We start from the raw sequence: 21,109 nt of genomic DNA, 5'->3' as shown, positions 1-21,109 counted from the left end.
ATTTGTGAACATAATAAGCCTGGAACTTGTAAGACAACAATATTGTCACATTTGTTAGGCAAAACACCTATGAGAGAAATTGACTGGTGTGGTTTTGTAACCAATTGCTTGAAAATGTCAAAGACGACATGGGATGAAACCGATAGAGGAAACTACTATTGTGGGCCACTTCTTGTATTATTGGTAAGGAATATTCTTATAATTAACACTTTTATTTATATTATTATAAGAAAACTAATTAATCATAATTTTGTTTACATAAACAGCTAGCTTATTCGAAGTTTATGAGAAATGATAAGAATGAAAAAAGACAAATACATGCACTATATTTTTGGAATTATGAAATGATGGTGAAAAGGGAAAAATCTGAGTTAAAGAGTGGTGACTTTGGAACTTTGGAATTGAATGATGATGTTATAGAGAATGATGAAGAATCCGACACCGATGAAAATGAAGATATGAAACTCGATGTAAGTTAATAATCTATATAATTAAAAAAATTGAAGTGAAATTACAGATATATGTTATAAAATTGTAGTTAAAATGAAATTCATAAAGTGATTCACATTGTGAATATAAAAGTTTATTTTATTACTTTCTCTATAATAAATTATCAAAGTGCATATGTAATTTATTAAAATGCATTAAAAATATGATACCTCATTAACGCATTCATATTCTAAAACTGTAATTTATTATAGAAAAAAGTTAAAAAAGAATCATTTTCTTTGACATTTTTTATCTCATTTCGCAGGAATTGGTATTCAAAGCGAAAAGGATTACAAAAAACTAGTGAATGATAAAATGAAGTTTGGAAAGTTAATTGAGTTTTCAACAACAAAATTCACAGAAAAGCGATGAGTTGAAAGATACGAAGAAAGTCTTTGAACAAGAATTCATTTATAAAACTGAAAATGAAGATGATGCAAAAGGTGACAGGGATGAAGATGAAAAAAAAGCGAAGAGAATTTGAATGAACATGAAATAAAGAATCAAACAATCATGGTAACACCAGGAAATTTGTACAATGATCCAATAGTGCATGAGATTGCTGATTATATTCAATGTATTTTAAATTTTGATAATTATGATGATTTTGAAAATGTAAAAAGTTTTAGAAAACAAAAAATAGATTATAAAAAAAGAAAAAAAATACTAGAAAATCATCAATGCCTAGTTTTTTCACTTGGACATGGTCTTGGTCTAACACAAGAGTTTCAGGAAGGAGATGAAAGCAGTGAAGATGAATACATGAAGAAAGAAACAAAAGATGAAAAACTTGATGAATGAGAAAGTTATGATTCAGAAGAAACAGAATGTGACAATAATATCTTGGGAATTGAAGATGATGAAGACAATAAAAGAGAAGCAAGAAAAAGATTAAAAAAACCATCACTGAAGCTATATTCTCCTTATAATAAAAAATAGGTATGTGCATCGAAATTTGTAGATCCAAATGAAGTAAAAGTATCAGATAGAATTTTTTTCCAAAATTGGTAATAGTAGGTAATAATTCATGTTATCTTTTATTTAAATACAATAGTATATAAAATACAAATACAAATTAATTTTCTATTAACTGCTTTTTTGTTTTATTTGATTACAAATTAAGTGAGAAGGTATTTCAGACTAAGGGAGGGTATGTGCTTGGAAGAGGAATGATTGAAACAATGCAGGTAGGATTATGGGTACATGCACATGTCATTGATGCTTGGACTGATATTTTGAACTATGAAGAAAAGCTTAAATCAAATTCTACAGTGAATCGGTATTTCTCATCAATTGTGGTAAGTTAATTAAATATATATATATATATATATATATATATATATATATATATATATATATAATGATAATGTTGATAATATAATAAATACAATTTTCAATAGTTCGGAATAAGTAACAAAATTCACACAGTAAATCCCATTATAATTCACAATGTGAATAATTTAAAATTTAAAACTTATTGTGAATTTAACAATTTACTCTTTAAAGATTGATGTATCTTTAATTTTTTTTTTTTTTTTTTTTTTTTTTTTTTTTTTTTTTTTGCAGAGACAGTTCATATTTGACAAAAATATCCCTTTCAATCAAAGATTTGATAAATTTGAGTCAAATATCAAAGATGCAATGAAAAAGGACAAAGAACTTATGACATTTGAAAAAGTTCACTTGGTAATAAACTGTTCTTTTTGTTGAATAGGTTACATATTTTCAACAAAGTTTAACAATTTAGATTATTAAATAGGTGTTTTTACTAGTTCATCAAAAAACTCACTTTTACATCATCTGCATAAACTTAGAGGAACCAGCGATTGATGTCATTAACAATAGGAATTCAGTTGCAAAGTTTTCTTGAGCTTATCGTAATGCACCTAATGAATTGGTAAGAATATTAAATTTACATTATAAATATAAGTATTAATAGACTTATAATCTAAATAAAATTACATTAAGACAATCTTTAACATGAAAATTTTATATATGAGATTATCAATGATAATTAATATACATAAATTAAATCATTAGCATGAAATTTTTATTAGAAAATATTCAAAAAACTAACAATAAAAAAATATCGTTAACCAAAAACAATAAATTTGAAAAAAAATATATTCTATTATTAGGAATAAACTCTAAAACAATGAATATGAAAATTAACATCAATATTTTAACATTTCTATCCATTGAATGATCATTACAAAAATCAAATCTTATTTTAGTCGTCTTAAAAAGAAAAAGTTAGAAACAATCAGCCTTCTATAACCTCAGATTCTAAATCAGACTTCTTAAACCTCAAAATGCAACTCCTAGCATTGTGATTTGGTTTATGAAATAAACTTCGCAACCTAGTACCCTTTTTAGATTTCTCAATCACTTTCTCTCTAGTGCCCTTGATTCTTTTACCACTAGCCCATCCCTTGTTTCTGATCCCCTCTGGATTATGAATGTTGATAACATCAGGTACTGCAGCTCCAATAATTTTTTCAATGTGAACTGATCTACTCGAAGATGCCCTTGATGAGGTACATAAAGTAATACCACTATCAACCTCATGAAGTTGCTTTATATATTTAGCCAACTCATCCTCATTATTTGCTATCTTGTTAATAGACAAACGAAGAATAGCATATGCATCTTGAATCAAACATTCATTTTTACTGCCTTAATGAGGATATGAGTACTTTTTTCTCAACAATCCATCACCTATGATATCTTTTCCCAATCTCAAAATGAAATTTGATGGAATTTCATCATACTCTTTCATATTTAATATGAAAAACATATGACAACATTACAATCCTTCCTGGACAAAAAGCATGCAGCTACAACTGATGCCATTGCTATCATCGCTTCTACTAAGTAGAACCTACAAAATTATCTTTAATAAACAAATTAATATGTGAATAAGAAATTCTATCTCATACCATTCGATAAATATTATACAAATTAATATCAATTCACATTATTAATCAACATGACATTAGAAATCATAATACTATAATATAAATATGTACTTCAAATCAAATTCACAAAAGAAAAAAAAAACATATTCCATACTAATCTAATGAAAAGTACAAACCAATTTATAACTCTATAAAAATTCACACTATTAATTAGCAAAACATCCTACATTCACAGTAAGAATTTTGAAACTACATTTTATATTTAATAAACTATATTAGGACAAAGAGACATACCTTGTAACGAGTATTAGGACAATGAGAAGGAAGACTATTTCGATAAAAGTCATTAGATTCTTCATCCTCATTAACATTTTTATCAATCAACTTTTTTTCTTCTTATCTCTCAAAACATAAACTTCACTTTCATGTTCAATAACTACAGATACTTGTACACAATAAAACACGGATTTATATAACTCTTTCTGAATGTCCAAGAAAATATTATGTGTATAAATTTCCGATGCATGCTTTTCAATAGCCAAAGGAGTCCTTAGCTTGGGGGTAGTAGTTGTGGACTGATAATCAAATAAATATTGATGATGCCTTTGCTTCTCCATTGCACTATCAAACGACATCTTGAACTTCACCAAATTTGATTTATGATGCAAACAATGTGAGAAAGCATTATTCAGACTCTCTGATCTTGAAGTAGTTCACATCAAACCAGAAAGTTCAAGATCTCTCATAAAAGTTGGAATCCATAAATCCCTTATTTTAAAAATAGACCTTAGCCAACCATTTTCTTTTAGATGAAAATTATCTAACATTGTTGACCACGAACTTTCAAAATCTTGTGGAGAACATTGAAGATTCCATATAATATCAAAAAATGTCTTCTGGAAGTCCGGATGGTTATAAACATCGATAGGAATCTAAAAAAAAGAAACACATAAGAATCATTACATATGTTGAATATTTGATGTAATTCATATTAACATAACATTTGGTTCACATTATGAATTCACAATGTGATTTATGATTTAGATTTGTTCCTTTCATCATATGAAAACTTACATTGTGAATTCACTATATGCTTTATGATCTATATGGTTATAAACATATATAGGAATCAAGAAACAAAAATTATACCTTTTCCTCAAGTTTTTGAGTGATGTGCCACATGCATAGTCTATGCTTCGATTCAGGAAAAACAAAATTAACAGCTTTCTTCATTGATGAATCCTGATCTGTTACAATCATCATAGGAGGCTTGACAAATGCTTTAAGAAACACTTCAAAAACCACACATATGCATCTGCTGTCTCACAAGCTAGTAAACCAGCAACAAAAGTAACACAACGCATGTGGTAGTCAACTCCAGTAAAAAGAACAAATAACATAGAATACCTAATTTTTTTTGATAGGTATTATTAAAAAGAACAAATACCATAAAAAGAACAAGTAAGGATTAGGAATTACTTGTTTGTTTGATAAGTGGCATCAAAAGATAGTACATCTCCAAATTCCTTACAGTTGGCTTATGAAGTATCATCAGCCCAAAAAAGTCCAGTAAGATGATCATCAACATCTTTTTGAAACTCAAATGAAAAATTAGAGAAACACAATTTTCTGTTTGTCAATATATCCACCACCATTTGGGAATCTTTGACACCAATTTTACAATTCAAATCTCTATGAAAATTTTTAAAGTCAACTGCAGTCCCTCCCCTAGAATCAAAGCCACCCTTCATACTACTCACCAAGTTATAAGCTTTTGAAGCACTAATGTTACAAGTACCAACCTTATGTATAAAGGATTCATCAAGAAAATCCATTGTCCTATTAATCCTTAATAAGTGCAACTGATCTTGAGCAACAGGTTCATGGTTCTGATCTTCAACAAACACATAAATGTAGAACATTAAAGAACATCAGAGATTTTTGAACTTTGAAACAGCAGGGCATCCATTCTTCTTAGAAGAAGTTCTCCTTCTCTTAACATCTGAAAATTTCGCATTAACATTTTCATTCTTGAATAACTCCGTGCAACCAGATCTACTACATGTCGAATATCTAATACGAATTGTGCCAACATTGTATCTTTTTTGACTTGACATATTCACATCAAAACCACATTCTTGACCATAAGTCTTGTAAAAGTCAAGACCAATGTCCAATGAATCAAACAACAATCCTTTGAAAGGCTTCTTACATATCAACTTATCATAAGGAACAAGCTTAAAACTTTCAGTATTGTAGATGTGACAACCCGGAATTTATTCCGTCACTGTAACCCGTTTTTGTTAGTGAAATTTACTTTTATTGAAAATTTCTGTTAACTTTTGGGTTAAGCAAATCAGTTAAGATTCTTGTTATGATTTCTTAAGTGTCGTAACGAAATAAAAACACGTGAAATACCTTCAATATCCCTTAAAAGGTTCTTAGTTACGACCAAGTCGGGTTACGAACATTTAATCGGGTACGGCCATAAGCTCCGTTTAACGACGGTATTGTGTGGATCCCCACCTGGCCACAAACTAGAACCCTATTTAAGAGATTGAGTAGTCACCATTTGAAGCTTTTTCACACCCCTCATTGCTTTCTCTATCTACTCTCTCTCTACAAGTCGATTTTGATCCAAAACCGCCCCTTTCGAGCTCCAAAATCGTAAGTAATCCTTCCTAGCTTATTGTTTAGCTTGGTATTCATGCAAATTTGTGTTTAAATCATCCAAAACCCTCAAAATCATGTGTTTACGGTTGAGGAACACCCTCACAACCGTAAACACCCATAAGTGGGTTTTTGAAGCCCCAAAACCCTTCCAAATCATTTCTAGTGCTTAGCTATGATTTAGGGACTTGCATGAATGAGTTTAGAACACCAAAGCATGTCAATTAGGGGGTAAACATGAGTTTACGGCCCATGAACATTCATGGACCGTAAACACCCACTCATGGACCGTAAACACCCATTCATGAACCGTAAACACACCTTTTTAAAGTGTTAAATTGCCCTTAAACACCTCCTATGGCTTGGATTAATGTCTAGAACCAACCACCATCGAAGTAGGGACCTTAAACATCAAAGAAACCAAGACCTTAATGAGATTACAGTCGTAAACCCCCAAGGAATTGGTCCCTTGGCCGTAAACTCCCTTAAGTAGGTCAAATGGTTCCCTAACTTCCCTCCATGGCTTGTATAAAGGACTAGAAACATGTATGCTTAACCTAGAACCATCAAAGCATGCAATGAGGGGGCAAGTATGAGTTTACGGCCATAAACTCTATGTTTACAGCCATGAACTCCCCTAAGTTGTCCATTTGAAACCTTAGTCACTTCCTATGCCCTAGAATTGAACCTAACTTATTTCCCCAAGTGATATAAGACCTGTGAGCAAACAAAAACATCCCACCCATGAGTTTACCGCCGTAAACTCATGGGGATATGGTCTTTGGGCTGTAATCTTCCTTAAGGGTTTACTCTTGAAGAGTAAACTCCCTAACTAAGCCATACCCTCCTTAGATGATACACGTATCACTTCCAACACTTGAGACACCTGAAAAGAAAACAACTCAAGGTTAATATTTCTAAAATTATAACTGAATTTGGTATTATAAAATTAATTCTTTATAAATTTGTTAAAACATGAACAGAAATCAGAAAGAGTCGAAGAGTTAAAGTGATTGAATACAAAAAATATGCAACACCTATTAAAGTTGAAGATAGCCTTGTAAAGAAAGAATCTGATGAAAAAATAACAGATTTGTTTATTACTATTCACATGTTTAATTTACAAAGTTATAAACAAATTCACATGTTTATTTTATGTATTCTATTATATTTTGCAAAACAATTTCACATGTGAATTTCTTGTATTGTTAGTTATTTTATATTATATATGTTATATTATGAGAAGTTTATGAAAATTATTGACTAACAGGAAAAAGAAAAAGAAAAACAAAGACTCTGGAAGTAGTCAAGGAAAAATAAGGCAAAAGTGCCAATAAATCCAAATCACAGAGTATCTTTGAGAACAAGAATGAGCCCAAAAAAGTTTTATGATATTGTTAAATCTACAAACAAAGAACAGAGAAAAGCTGTCAGAGAAATGGGATTGGGATCTTTGTTGAGAATTGCAACCAATGAAATTTCTGGGAAATTGGCACGTTTTGTTGTGAATTCATTTAATCCATCAGATACGAAAATCCATCTACCTAATGCAAAGATAGACATAACACCAGAACTTGTTCATGATTTTGTTGGAATTCCTCTAGGTGGAAAAGATATATATATATATATATATATATATATATATATATATATATATATATATATATATATAACACTGATCAATGTGAAGGAAAAGAATTAATGGACTGGAAGCAACAATACAATTTCAAGGCTATGAGACCATCGGATGTTGAAGAGAAAATTAAAGAATCATCAGATTCAGGGATTATTTTCAGAACAAACTTTGTATTACTATTTGTTAATACCATTTGTGAACATAATAAGCCTGGAACTTGTAAGACAACAATATTGTCACATTTGTTAGGCAAAACACCTATGAGAGAAATTGACTGGTGTGGTTTTGTAACCAATTGCTTGAAAATGTCAAAGACGACATGGGATGAAACCGATAGAGGAAACTACTATTGTGGGCCACTTCTTGTAATTTCGGTAAGGAATATTCTTATAATTAACACTTTTATTTATATTATTATAAGAAAACTACTTAATCATAATTTTGTTTACATAAACAGCTAGCTTATTCGGAGTTTATGAGAAATGATAAGAATGAAAAAAGACAAATACATGCACTATATTTTTGGAATTATGAAATGATGGTGAAAAGGGAAAAAACTGAGTTAAAGAGTGGTGACTTTGGAACTTTGGAATGGAATGATGATGTTATAGAGAATGATGAAGAATCCGACACCGATGAAAATGAAGATATGAAACTCGATGTAAGTTAATAATCTATATAATTAAAAAAATTGAAGTGAAATTACAGATATATGTTATAAAATTGTAGTTAAAATGAAATTCATAAAGTGATTCACATTGTGAATATAAAAGTTTATTTTATTACTTTCTCTATAATAAATTATCAAAGTGAATATGTAATTTATTAAAATGCATTAAAAATATGATACCTCATTAACGCATTCATATTCTAAAACTGTAATTTATTATAGAAAAAAGTTAAAAAGAATCATTTTCTTTGACATTTTTTATCTCATTTCGCAGGAATTGGTATTCAAAGCGAAAAGGATTACAAAAAACTAGTGAATGATAAAATGAAGTTTGGAAAGTTAATTGAGTTTTCAACAACAAAATTCACAGAAAAGCGATGAGTTGAAAGATACGAAGAAAGTCTTTGAACAAGAATTCATTTATAAAACTCAAAATGAAGATGATGCAAAAGGTGACAGGGATGAAGATGAAAAAAAAGCGAAGAGAATTTGAATGAACATGAAATAAAGAATCAAACAATCATGGTAACACCAGGAAATTTGTACAATGATCCAATAGTGCATGAGATTGCTGATTATATTCAATGTATTTTAAATTTTGATAATTATGATGATTTTGAAAATGTAAAAAGTTTTAGAGAACAAAAAATAGATGATAAAAAAAGAAAAAAAATACTAGAAAATCATCAATGCCTAGTTTTTCACTTGGACATGGTCTTGGTCTAACACAAGAGTTTCAGGAAGGAGATGAAAGCAGTGAAGATGAATACATGAAGAAAGAAACAAAAGATGAAAAACTTGATGAATGAGAAAGTTATGATTCAGAAGAAACAGAATGTGACAATAATATCTTGGGAATTGAAGATGATGAAGACAATAAAAGAGAAGCAAGAAAAAGATTAAAAAAAACATCACTGAAGCTATATTCTCCTTATAATAAAAAATAGGTATGTGCATCGAAATTTGTAGATCCAAATGAAGTAAAAGTATCAGATAGAATATTTTTCCAGAATTGGTAATAGTAGGTAATAATTCATGTTATCTTTTATTTAAATACAATAGTATATAAAATACAAATACAAATTAATTTTCTATTAACTGCTTTTTTGTTTTATTTGATTACAAATTAAGTGAGAAGGTATTTCAGACTAAGGGAGGGTATGTGCTTGGAAGAGGAATGATTGAAACAATGCAGGTAGGATTATGGGTACATGCACATGTCATTGATGCTTGGACTGATATTTTGAACTATGAAGAAAAGCTTAAATCAAATTCTACAGTGAATCGGTATTTCTCATCAATTATGGTAAGTTAATTAAATATATATATATATATATATATATATATATATATATATATATAATGATAATGTTGATAATATAATAAATACAATTTTCAATAGTTCTGAATAAGTAATAAAATTCACACAGTAAATCCCATTATAATTCACAATGTGAATAATTTTATATTTAAAACTTAACTTATTGTGAATTTAACAATTTACTCTTTAAAGATTGATGTATATTTAATTTTTTTTTTTTTTTTGTAGAGACAGTTCATATTTGACAAAAATATCCCTTTCAATCAAAGATTTGATAAATTTGAGTCAAATATCAAAGATGCAATGAAAAAGGACAAAGAACTTATGACATTTGAAAAAGTTCACTTGGTAATAAACTGTTCTTTTTGTTGAATATGTTACATATTTTTAACAAAGTTTAACAATTTAGATTATTAAATAGGTGTTTTTACTAGTTCATAAAAAAACTCACTTTTACATCATCTGCATAAACTTAGAGGAACCAGCGATTGATGTCATTAACAATAGGAATTCAGTTGCAAAGTTTTCTTGAGCTTATCGTGATGCACCTAATGAATTGGTAAGAATATTAAATTTACATTATAAATATAAGTATTAATAGACTTATAATCTAAATAAAATTACATTAAGACAATCTTTAACATGAAAATTTTATATATGAGATTATCAATGATAATTAATATACATAAATTAAATCATTAGCATGAACTTTTTATTAGAAAATATTCAAAAAACTAACAATAAAAAAATATCTTTAACCAAAAACAATAAATTTGAAAAAAAATATATTCTATTATTAGGAATAAACTCTAAAACAATGAATATCAAAATTAACATCAATATTTTAACATTTCTATCCATTGAATGATCATTACAAAAATCAAATCTTATTTTAGTCGTCTTAAAAAGAAAAAGCTAGAAACAATCAGCCTTCTATAACCTCAGATTCTAAATCAGACTTCTTAAACCTCAAAATGCAACTCCTAGCACTGTGTTTTGGTTTATGAAATAAACTTCGCAACCTAGTACCCTTTTTAGATTTCTCAATCACTTTCTCTCTAGTGCCCTTGATTCTTTTACCACTAGCCCATCCCTTGTTTCTGATTCCCTCTGGATTATGAATGTTGATAACATCAGGTACTGCAGCTCCAATAATTTTTTCAATGTGAACTGATCTACTCGAAGATGCCCTTGATGAGGTACATAAAGGAATACCACTATCAACCTCCTGAAGTTGCTTTATATATTTAGCCAACTCATCCTCATTATTTGCTATCTTGTTAATAGACAAACGAAGAATAGCATATGCATCTTGAATCAAACATTCATTTTTACTGCCTTAATGAGGATATGAGTACTTTTTTCTCAACAATCCAACACCTATGATATCTTTTCCCAATCTCAAAATGAAATTTGATGGAATTTGATCATACTCTTTCATATTTAATATGAAAAACATATGATGACATAATAATCCTTCCTGGACAAAAAGCATGCAGCTACAACTGATGCTATTGCTATCATCGCTTCTACTAAGTAGAACCTACAAAATTATCTTTAATACACAAATTAATATGTGAATAAGAAATTCTATCTCATACCATTCGATAAATATTATACAAATTAACATCAATTCACATTATTAATCAACATGACATTAGAAATCATAATACTATAATATAAATATGTACTTCAAATCAAATTCACAAAAGAAAAAAAAACGTATTCCATACTAATCTAATGAAAAGTACAAACCAATTTATAACTCTATAAAAATTCACACTATTAATTAGCAAAACATCCTACATTCACAGTAAGAATTTTGAAACTACATTTTATATTTAATAAACTATATTAGGACAAAGAGACATACCTTGTAACGAGTATTAGGACAATGAGAAGGAAGACTATTTCGATAAAAGTCATCAGATTCTTCATCCTCATTCACATTTTTATCAATCAACTTTTTTTCTTCTTATCTCTCAAAACATAAACTTCACTTTCATGTTAAATAACTACAGATACTTGAACACAATAAAACACGGATTTATATAACTCTTTCTGAATGTCCAAGAAAATATTATGTGTATAAATTTCCGATGCATGCTTTTCAATAGCCAAAGGAGTCCTTAGCTTGGGGGTAGTAGTTGTGGACTGATAATCTAATAAATATTGATGATGCCTTTGCTTCTCCATTGCACTATCAAACGACATCTTGAACTTCACCAAATTTGATTTATGATGCAAACAATGTGAGAAAGCATTATTCAGACTCTCTGATCTTGAAGTAGTTCACATCAAACCAGAAAGTTCAAGATCTCTCATAAAAGCTGGAATCCATAAATCCCTTATTTTAAAAATAGACCTTAGCCAACCATTTTCTTTTAGATGAAAATTATCTAACATTGTTGACCACGAACTTTCAAAATCTTGTGGAGAACATTGAAGATTCCATATAATATCAAAAAATGTCTTCTGGAAGTCCGGATGGTTATAAACATCGATAGGAATCTAAAAAAAAGAAACACATAAGAATCATTACATATGTTGAGTATTTGATGTAATTCATATTAACATAACATTTGGTTCACATTATGAATTCACAATGTGATTTATGATTTAGATTTGTTCCTTTCATCATATGAAAACTTACATTGTGAATTCACTATATGCTTTATGATCTATATGGTTATAAACATATATAGGAATCAAGAAACAAAAATTATACCTTTTCCTCATGTTTTTGAGTTATGTGCCACATGCATAGTCTATGCTTCGATTCAGGAAAAACAAAATTAACAGCTTTCTTCATTGATGAATCCTGATCTGTTACAATCATCATAGGAGGCTTGACAAATGCTTTAAGAAACACTTCAAGCAACCACACATATGCATCTGCTGTCTCACGAGCTAGTAAACCAGCAACAAAAGTAACACAACGCTTGTGGTAGTCAACTCCAGTAAAAAGAACAAATAACATAGAATACCTAAATTTTTTTGATAGGTATTATTAAAAAGAAAAAATACCATAAAAAGAACAAGTAAGGATTAGGAATTACTTGTTTGTTTGATAAGTGGCATCAAAAGATAGTACATCTCCAAATTCCTTATAGTTGGCATATAAAGTATCATCAGCCCAAAAAAGTCCAGTAAGATGATCATCAACATCTTTTTGAAACTCAAATGAAAAATTAGAGAAACAAAATTTTCTGTTTGTCAATATATCCACAACCATTTGGGAATCTTTGACACCAATTTTACAATTCAAATCTCTATGAAAATTTTTAAAGTCAACTGCAGTCCCTCCCCTAGAATCAAAGCCACCCTTCATACTACTCACCAAGTTATAAGCTTTTGAAGCACTAATGTTACAAGTACCAACCTTATGTATAAAGGATTCATCAAGAAAATCCATTGTCCTATTAATCCTTAATAAGTGCAACTGATCTTGAGCAACAGGTTCATGGTTCTGATCTTCAACAAACACATAAATGTAGAACATTAAAGAACATCAGAGATTTTTGAACTTTGAAACAGCAGGGCATCCATTCTTCTTAGAAGAAGTTCTCCTTCTCTTAACATCTGAAAATTTCACATTAACATTTTCATTCTTGAATAACTCCGTGCAACCAGATCTACTACATGTCGAATATCTAATACGAATTGTGCCAACATTGTATCTTTTTTGACTTGACATATTCACATCAAAACCACATTCTTGACCATAAGTCTTGTAAAAGTCAAGACCAATGTCCAATGAATCAAACAACAATCCTTTGAAAGGCTTCTTACATATCAACTTATCATAAGGAACAAGCTTAAAACTTTCAGTATTGTATATGTGACAACCCGGAATTTATTCCGTCACTGTAACCCATTTTTGTTAGTCAAATTTACTTTTATTGAAAATTTCCGTTAACTTTTGGGTTAAGCAAATCAGTTAAGATTCTTGTTATGATTTCTTAAGTGTCGTAACAAAATAAAAACACGTGAAATACCTTCAATATCCCTTAAAAGGTTCTTAGTTACGACCAAGTCGGGTTACGAACATTTAATCGGGTACGGCCATAAGCTCCGTTTAACGACGGTATTGTGTGGATCCCCACCTGGCCACAAACTAGAACCCTATTTAAGAGATTGAGTAGTCACCATTTGAAGCTTTTTCACACCCCTCATTGCTTTCTCTATCTACTCTCTCTCTACAAGTCGATTTTGATCCAAAACCGCCCCTTTCGAGCTCCAAAATCGTAAGTAATCCTTCCTAGCTTATTGTTTAGCTTGGTATTCATGCAAATTTGTGTTTAAATCATCCAAAACCCTCAAAATCATGTGTTTACGGTTGAGGAACACCCTCAAAACCGTAAACACCCATAAGTGGGTTTTTGAAGCCCCAAAACCCTTCCAAATCATTTCTAGTGCTTAGCTATGATTTAGGGACTTGCATAAATTAGTTTAGAACACCAAAAACATGTCAATTAGGGGGTAAACATGAGTTTACGGCCCATGAACATTCATGGACCGTAAACAACCATTCATGGACCGTAAACACCTTTTTAAAGTGTTAAATTGCCCTTAAACACCTCCTATGGCTTGGATTAATGTCTAGAACCAACCACCATCGAAGTACAAATCTTAAACATCAAAGAAACCAAGACCTTAATGAGATTACAGTCGTAAACCCCCAAGGAATTGGTCCCTTGGCCGTAAACTCCCTTAAGTAGGTCAAATGGTTCCCTAACTTCCCTCCATGGCTTGTATAAAGGACTAGAAACATGTATGCTTAACCTAGAACCATCAAAGCATGCAATGAGGGGGCAAGTATGAGTTTACGGCCATAAACTCTATGTTTACAGCCATGAACTCCCCTAAGTGGTCCATTTGAAACCTTAGTCACTTCCTATGCCCTAGAATTGAACCTAACTTATTTCCCCAAGTGATATAAGACCTGTGAGCAAACAAAAACATCCTACCCATGAGTTTACCGTCGTAAACTCATGGGGATATGGTCTTTGGGCCGTAATCTTCCTTAAGGGTTTACTCTTGAAGAGTAAACTCCCTAACTAAGCCACACCCTCCTTAGATGATACCCGTATCACTTCCAACACTTGAGACACCTGAAAAGAAAACAACTGAAGGTTAATATTTATAAAATTATAATTGAATTTGGTATTATAAAATTAATTCTTTATAAATTTGTTAAAACATGAACAGAAATCAGACAGAGTCCAAGACTTAAAATGATTGAATACAAAAAATTTGTGACTCCTATTAAAGTTGAAGATAGCCTTGTAAAGAAAGAATCTGATGAAAAAATAACAGGTTTGTTTATTACTATTCACATGTTTAATTTACAAAGTTATAAACAAATTCACATGTTTATTTTATGTATTCTATTATATTTTGCAAAACAAAATCACATGTGAATTTCTTGTATTGTTAGTTATTTTATATTATATATGTTATATTATGAGAAGTTTACGAAAATTATTGACTAACAGGAAAAAGAAAAAGAAAAACAAAGACTCTGGAAGTAGTCAAAGAAAAATAACGCAAAAGTGCCAAGAAATCCAAATCACAGAGTATCTTTGAGAACAAGAATGAGCCCAAAAAAGTTTTGTGATATTGTTAAATCTACAAACAAAGAAGAGAGAAAAGCTGTCAGAGAAATGGGATTGGGATCTTTGTTGAGAATTGCAACCAATGGAATTTCTGGGAAATTGGCGCGTTTTGTTGTGAATTAATTTAATCCATCAGATACGAAAATCCATCTACCTAATGCAAAGATAGACATAACACCAGAACTTGTTCATGATTTTGTTGGAATTCCTCTAGGTGGAAAAGATATATATAAATATATATATATATATATATATATATATATATATATATATAACACTGATCAATGTGAAGGAAAAGAATTAATGGACTGGAAGCAACAATACAATTTCAAGGCTATGAGACCATCGGATGTTGAAGAGAAAATTAAAGAATCATCAGATTCAGGGATTATTTTCAGAACAAACTTTGTATTACTATTTGTTAATACCATTTGTGAACAGAATAAGCCTAGAACTTGTAAGACAACAATATTGTCACATTTGTTAGGCAAAACACCTATGAGAGAAATTGACTGGTGTGGTTTTGTAACCAATTGCTTGAAAATGTCAAAGACGACATGGGATGAAACCGATAGAGGAAACTACTATTGTGGGCCACTTCTTGTAATTTTAGTAAGGAATATTCTTATAATTAACACTTTTATTTATATTATTATAAGAAAACTACTTAATCATAATTTTGTTTACATAAACAGCTAGCTTATTCGGAGTTTATGAGAAATGATAAGAATGAAAAAAGACAAATACATGCACTATATTTTTGGAATTATGAAATGATGGTGAAAAGGGAAAAAACTGAGTTAAAGAGTGGTGACTTTGGAACTTTGGAATGGAATGATGATGTTATAGAGAATGATGAAGAATCCGACACCGATGAAAATGAAGATATGAAACTCGATGTAAGTTAATAATCTATATAATTAAAAAAATTGAAGTGAAATTACAGATATATGTTATAAAATTGTAGTTAAAATGAAATTCATAAAGTGATTCACATTGTGAATATAAAAGTTTATTTTATTACTTTCTCTATAATAAATTATCAAAGTGAATATGTAATTTATTAAAATGCATTAAAAATATGATACCTCATTAACGCATTCATATTCTAAAACTGTAATTTATTATAGAAAAAAGTTAAAAAAGAATCATTTTTTTTGACATTTTTTATCTCATTTCGCAGGAATTGGTATTCAAAGCGAAAAGGATTACAAAAAACTAGTGAATGATAAAATGAAGTTTGGAAAGTTAATTGAGTTTTCAACAACAAAATTCACAGAAAAGCGATGAGTTGAAAGATACGAAGAAAGTCTTTGAACAAGAATTCATTTATAAAACTCAAAATGAAGATGATGCAAAAGGTGACAGGGATGAAGATGAAAAAAAAAAGCGAAGAGAATTTGAATGAACATGAAATAAAGAATCAAACAATCATGGTAACACCAGGAAATTTGTACAATGATCCAATAGTGCATGAGATTGTTGATTATATTCAATGTATTTTAAATTTTGATAATTATGATGATTTTGAAAATGTAAAAAGTTTTAGAGAACAAAAAATAGATGATAAAAAAAGAAAAAAATACTAGAAAATCATCAATGCCTAGTTTTTCACTTGGACATGGTCTTGGTCTAACACAAGAGTTTCAGGAAGGAGATGAAAGCAGTGAAGATGAATACATGAAGAAAGAAACAAAAGATGAAAAACTTGATGAATGAGAAAGTTATGATTCAGAAGAAACAGAATGTGACAATAATATCTTGGGAATTGAAGATGATGAAGACAATAAAAGAGAAGCAAGAAAAAGATTAAAAAAACCATCACTGAAGCTATATTCTCCTTATAATAAAAAAATAGGTATGTGCATCGAAATTTGTAGATCCAAATGAAGTAAAAGTATCAGATAGACTTTTTTTCCAGAATTGGTAATAGTAGGTAATAATTCATGTTATCTTTTATTTAAATATAATAGTATATAAAATACAAATACAAATTAATTTTCTATTAACTGCTTTTTTGTTTTATTTGATTACAAATTAAGTGAGAAGGTATTTCAGACTAAGGGAGGGTATGTGCTTGGAAGAGGAATGATTGAAACAATGCAGGTAGGATTATGGGTACATGCACATGTCATTGATGCTTGGACTGATATTTTGAACTATGAAGAAAAGCTTAAATCAAATTCTACAGTGAATCGGTATTTCTCATCAATTGTGGTAAGTTAATTAAATATATATATATATATATATATAATGATAATGTTGATAATATAATAAATACAATTTTCAATAGTTCTGAATAAGTAATAAAATTCACACAGTAAATCCCATTATAATTCACAATGTGAATAATTTTAAATTTAAAACTTAACTTATTGTGAATTTAACAATTTACTCTTTAAAGATTGATGTATATTTAATTTTTTTTTTTTGCAGAGACAGTTCATATTTGACAAAAATATCCCTTTCAATCAAAGATTTGATAAATTTGAGTCAAATATCAAAGATGCAATGAAAAAGGACAAAGAACTTATGACATTTGAAAAAGTTCACTTGGTAATAAACTGTTCTTTTTGTTGAATATGTTACATATTTTTAACCAAGTTTAACAATTTAGATTATTAAATAGGTGTTTTTACTAGTTCATCAAAAAACTCACTTTTACATCATCTGCATAAACTTAGAGGAACCAGCGATTGATGTCATTAACAATAGGAATTCAGTTGCAAAGTTTTCTTGAGCTTATCGTGATGCACCTAATGAATTGGTAAGAATATTAAATTTACATTATAAATATAAGTATTAATAGACTTATAATCTAAATAAAATTACATTAAGACAATCTTTAACATGAAAATTTTATATATGAGATTATCAATGATAATTAATATACATAAATTAAATCATTAGCATGAAGTTTTTATTAGAAAATATTAAAAAAACTAACAATAAAAAAAATATCTTCAACCAAAAACAATAAATTTGAAAAAAAATATATTCTATTGTTAGGAATAAACTCTAAAACAATGAATATCAAAATTAACATCAATATTTTAACATTTCTATCCATTGAATGATCATTACAAAAATCAAATCTTATTTTAGTCGTCTTAAAAAGAAAAAGTTAGAAACAATCAGCCTTCTATAACCTCAGATTCTAAATCAGACTTCTTAAACCTCAAAATGCAACTCCTAGCATTGTGATTTGGTTTATGAAATAAACTTCGCAACCTAGTACCCTTTTTAGATTTCTCAATCACTTTCTCTCTAGTGCCCTTGATTCTTTTACCACTACCCATCCCTTGTTTCTGATTCCCTCTGGATTATGAATGTTGATAACATCAGGTACTGCAGCTCCAATAATTTTTTCAATGTGAACTGATCTACTCGAAGATGCCCTTTATGAGGTACATAAAGGAATACCACTATCAACCTCCTGAAGTTGTTTTATATATTTAGCCAACTCATCCTCATTATTTGCTATCTTGTTAATAGAAAAACGAAGAATAGCATATGCATCTTGAATGAAACATTCATTTTTTCTGCCTTAATGAGGATATGAGTACTTTTTTCTCAACAATCCAACACCTATGATATCTTTTCCCAATCTCAAAATGAAATTTGATAGAATTTCATCATACTCTTTGATATTTAATATGAAAAACATATGACGACATAACAATCCTTCCTGGACAAAAAGCATGCAGCTACAACTGATGCTATTGCTATCATCGCTTCTACTAAGTAGAACCTACAAAATTATCTTTAACAAACAAATTAATATGTGAATAAGAAATTCTATCTCATACCATTCGATAAATATTATACAAATTAACATCAATTCACATTATTAATCAACATGACATTAGAAATCATAATACTATAATATAAATATGTACTTCAAATCAAATTCACAAAAGAAAAAAAAACATATTCCATACTAATCTAATGAAAAGTACAAACCAATTTATAACTCTATAAAAATTCACACTATTAATTAGCAAAACATCCTACATTCACAGTAAGAATTTTGAAACTACATTTTATATTTAATAAACTATATTAGGACAAAGAGACATACCTTGTAACGAGTATTAGGACAATGAGAAGGAAGACTATTTCGATAAAAGTCATCAGATTCTTCATCCTCATTCACATTTTTATCAATCAACTTTTTTTCTTCTTATCTCTCAAAACATAAACTTCACTTTCATGTTAAATAACTACAGATACTTGAACACAATAAAACACGGATTTATATAACTCTTTCTGAATGTCCAAGAAAATATTATGTGTATAAATTTCCGATGCATGCTTTTCAATAGCCAAAGGAGTCCTTAGCTTGGGGGTAGTAGTTGTGGACTGATAATCTAATAAATATTGATGATGCCTTTGCTTCTCCATTGCACTATCAAACGACATCTTGAACTTCACCAAATTTGATTTATGATGCAAACAATGTGAGAAAGCATTATTCAGACTCTCTGATCTTGAAGTAGTTCACATCAAACCAGAAAGCTTTCTTCATTGATGAATCCTGATCTGTTACAATCATCATAGGAGGCTTGACAAATGCTTTAAGAAACACTTCAAAAACCACACATATGCATCTGCTGTCTCACAAGCTAGTAAACCAGCAACAAAAGTAACACAACGCTTGTGGTAGTCAACTCCAGTAAAAAGAACAAATAACATAGAATACCTAAATTTTTTTGATAGGTATTATTAAAAAGAACAAATACCATAAAAAGAACAAGTAAGGATTAGGAATTACTTGTTTGTTTGATAAGTGGCATCAAAAGATAGTACATCTCCAAATTCCTTATAGTTGGCATATAAAGTATCATCAGCCCAAAAAAGTCCAGTAAGATGATCATCAACATCTTTTTGAAACTCAAATGAAAAATTAGAGAAACAAAATTTTCTGTTTGTCAATATATCCACAACCATTTGGGAATCTTTGACACCAATTTTACAATTCAAATCTCTATGAAAATTTTTAAAGTCAACTGCAGTCCCTCCCCTAGAATCAAAGCCACCCTTCATACTACTCACCAAGTTATAAGCTTTTGAAGCACTAATGTTACAAGTACCAACCTTATGTATAAAGGATTCATCAAGAAAATCCATTGTCCTATTAATCCTTAATAAGTGCAACTGATCTTGAGCAACAGGTTCATGGTTCTGATCTTCAACAAACACATAAATGTAGAACATTAAAGAACATCAGAGATTTTTGAACTTTGAAACAGCAGGGCATCCATTCTTCTTAGAAGAAGTTCTCCTTCTCTTAACATCTGAAAATTTCACATTAACATTTTCATTCTTGAATAACTCCGTGCAACCAGATCTACTACATGTCGAATATCTAATACGAATTGTGCCAACATTGTATCTTTTTTGACTTGACATATTCACATCAAAACCACATTCTTGACCATAAGTCTTGTAAAAGTCAAGACCAATGTCCAATGAATCAAACAACAATCCTTTGAAAGGCTTCTTACATATCAACTTATCATAAGGAACAAGCTTAAAACTTTCAGTATTGTAGATGTGACAACCCGGAATTTATTCCGTCACTGTAACCCATTTTTGTTAGTCAAATTTACTTTTATTGAAAATTTCCGTTAACTTTTGGGTTAAGCAAATCAGTTAAGATTCTTGTTATGATTTCTTAAGTGTCGTAACAAAATAAAAACACGTGAAATACCTTCAATATCCCTTAAAAGGTTCTTAGTTACGACCAAGTCGGGTTACGAACATTTAATCGGGTACGGCCATAAG

At 29.6% G+C, this 21,109-nt stretch overlaps 2 protein-coding genes across 2 annotated transcripts; both read right to left on the bottom strand.

The window, feature by feature from the left end:
* Positions 1–10,629: 10,629 nt before the first annotated feature.
* On the bottom strand, positions 10,630–13,401 carry LOC145067937 (protein FAR1-RELATED SEQUENCE 5-like). The gene is made up of 5 exons (XM_079014961.1): positions 13,240–13,401; positions 12,764–13,173; positions 12,433–12,691; positions 12,125–12,215; positions 10,630–11,015 (listed from the first exon to the last, which is right to left on the bottom strand). Exons 1-5 carry the CDS (start codon positions 13,399–13,401, stop codon positions 10,630–10,632), a joined length of 1,308 nt encoding a protein of 435 aa, XP_078871087.1.
* Positions 13,402–19,793: 6,392 nt separating this feature from the next.
* Positions 19,794–20,734, bottom strand: LOC145067936 (protein FAR1-RELATED SEQUENCE 5-like). The gene is made up of 4 exons (XM_079014960.1): positions 20,573–20,734; positions 20,097–20,506; positions 19,945–20,024; positions 19,794–19,864 (listed from the first exon to the last, which is right to left on the bottom strand). Exons 1-4 carry the CDS (start codon positions 20,732–20,734, stop codon positions 19,794–19,796), a joined length of 723 nt encoding a protein of 240 aa, XP_078871086.1.
* Between the last annotated feature and the right edge of the window lie 375 nt (positions 20,735–21,109).

The sequence above is a fragment of the Lactuca serriola genome, chromosome 8 (assembly GCF_051521515.1).
Source record: "Lactuca serriola cultivar US96UC23 chromosome 8, Lser_US96UC23_V15, whole genome shotgun sequence".
In the NCBI taxonomy this organism is placed as follows: Eukaryota; Viridiplantae; Streptophyta; class Magnoliopsida; order Asterales; family Asteraceae; genus Lactuca; species Lactuca serriola.
Note: the sequence above shows the minus strand (reverse complement) of the source record. Positions and strands in the feature narration are given on the sequence as shown.

Coding starts and splice junctions, on each gene's coding strand:
- LOC145067937 (XM_079014961.1), bottom strand. CDS start 13,401: ATGTCAAGTCAAAAAAGATACAATGTTGGCACAATTCGTATTAGATAT. Junction 12,216..12,432: donor CTCAAAAACATGAGGAAAAG/GTATAATTTTTG, acceptor TCTTTTTTTTAG/ATTCCTATCGATGTTTATAA. Junction 11,016..12,124: donor TTCTCCACAAGATTTTGAAA/GTTCGTGGTCAA, acceptor GTTTGATTCAAG/ATGCATATGCTATTCTTCGT.
- LOC145067936 (XM_079014960.1), bottom strand. CDS start 20,734: ATGTCAAGTCAAAAAAGATACAATGTTGGCACAATTCGTATTAGATAT. Junction 20,507..20,572: donor AGAAGAATGGATGCCCTGCT/GTTTCAAAGTTC, acceptor GTTGAAGATCAG/AACCATGAACCTGTTGCTCA. Junction 20,025..20,096: donor GCCACTTATCAAACAAACAA/GTAATTCCTAAT, acceptor AAAAAAATTTAG/GTATTCTATGTTATTTGTTC.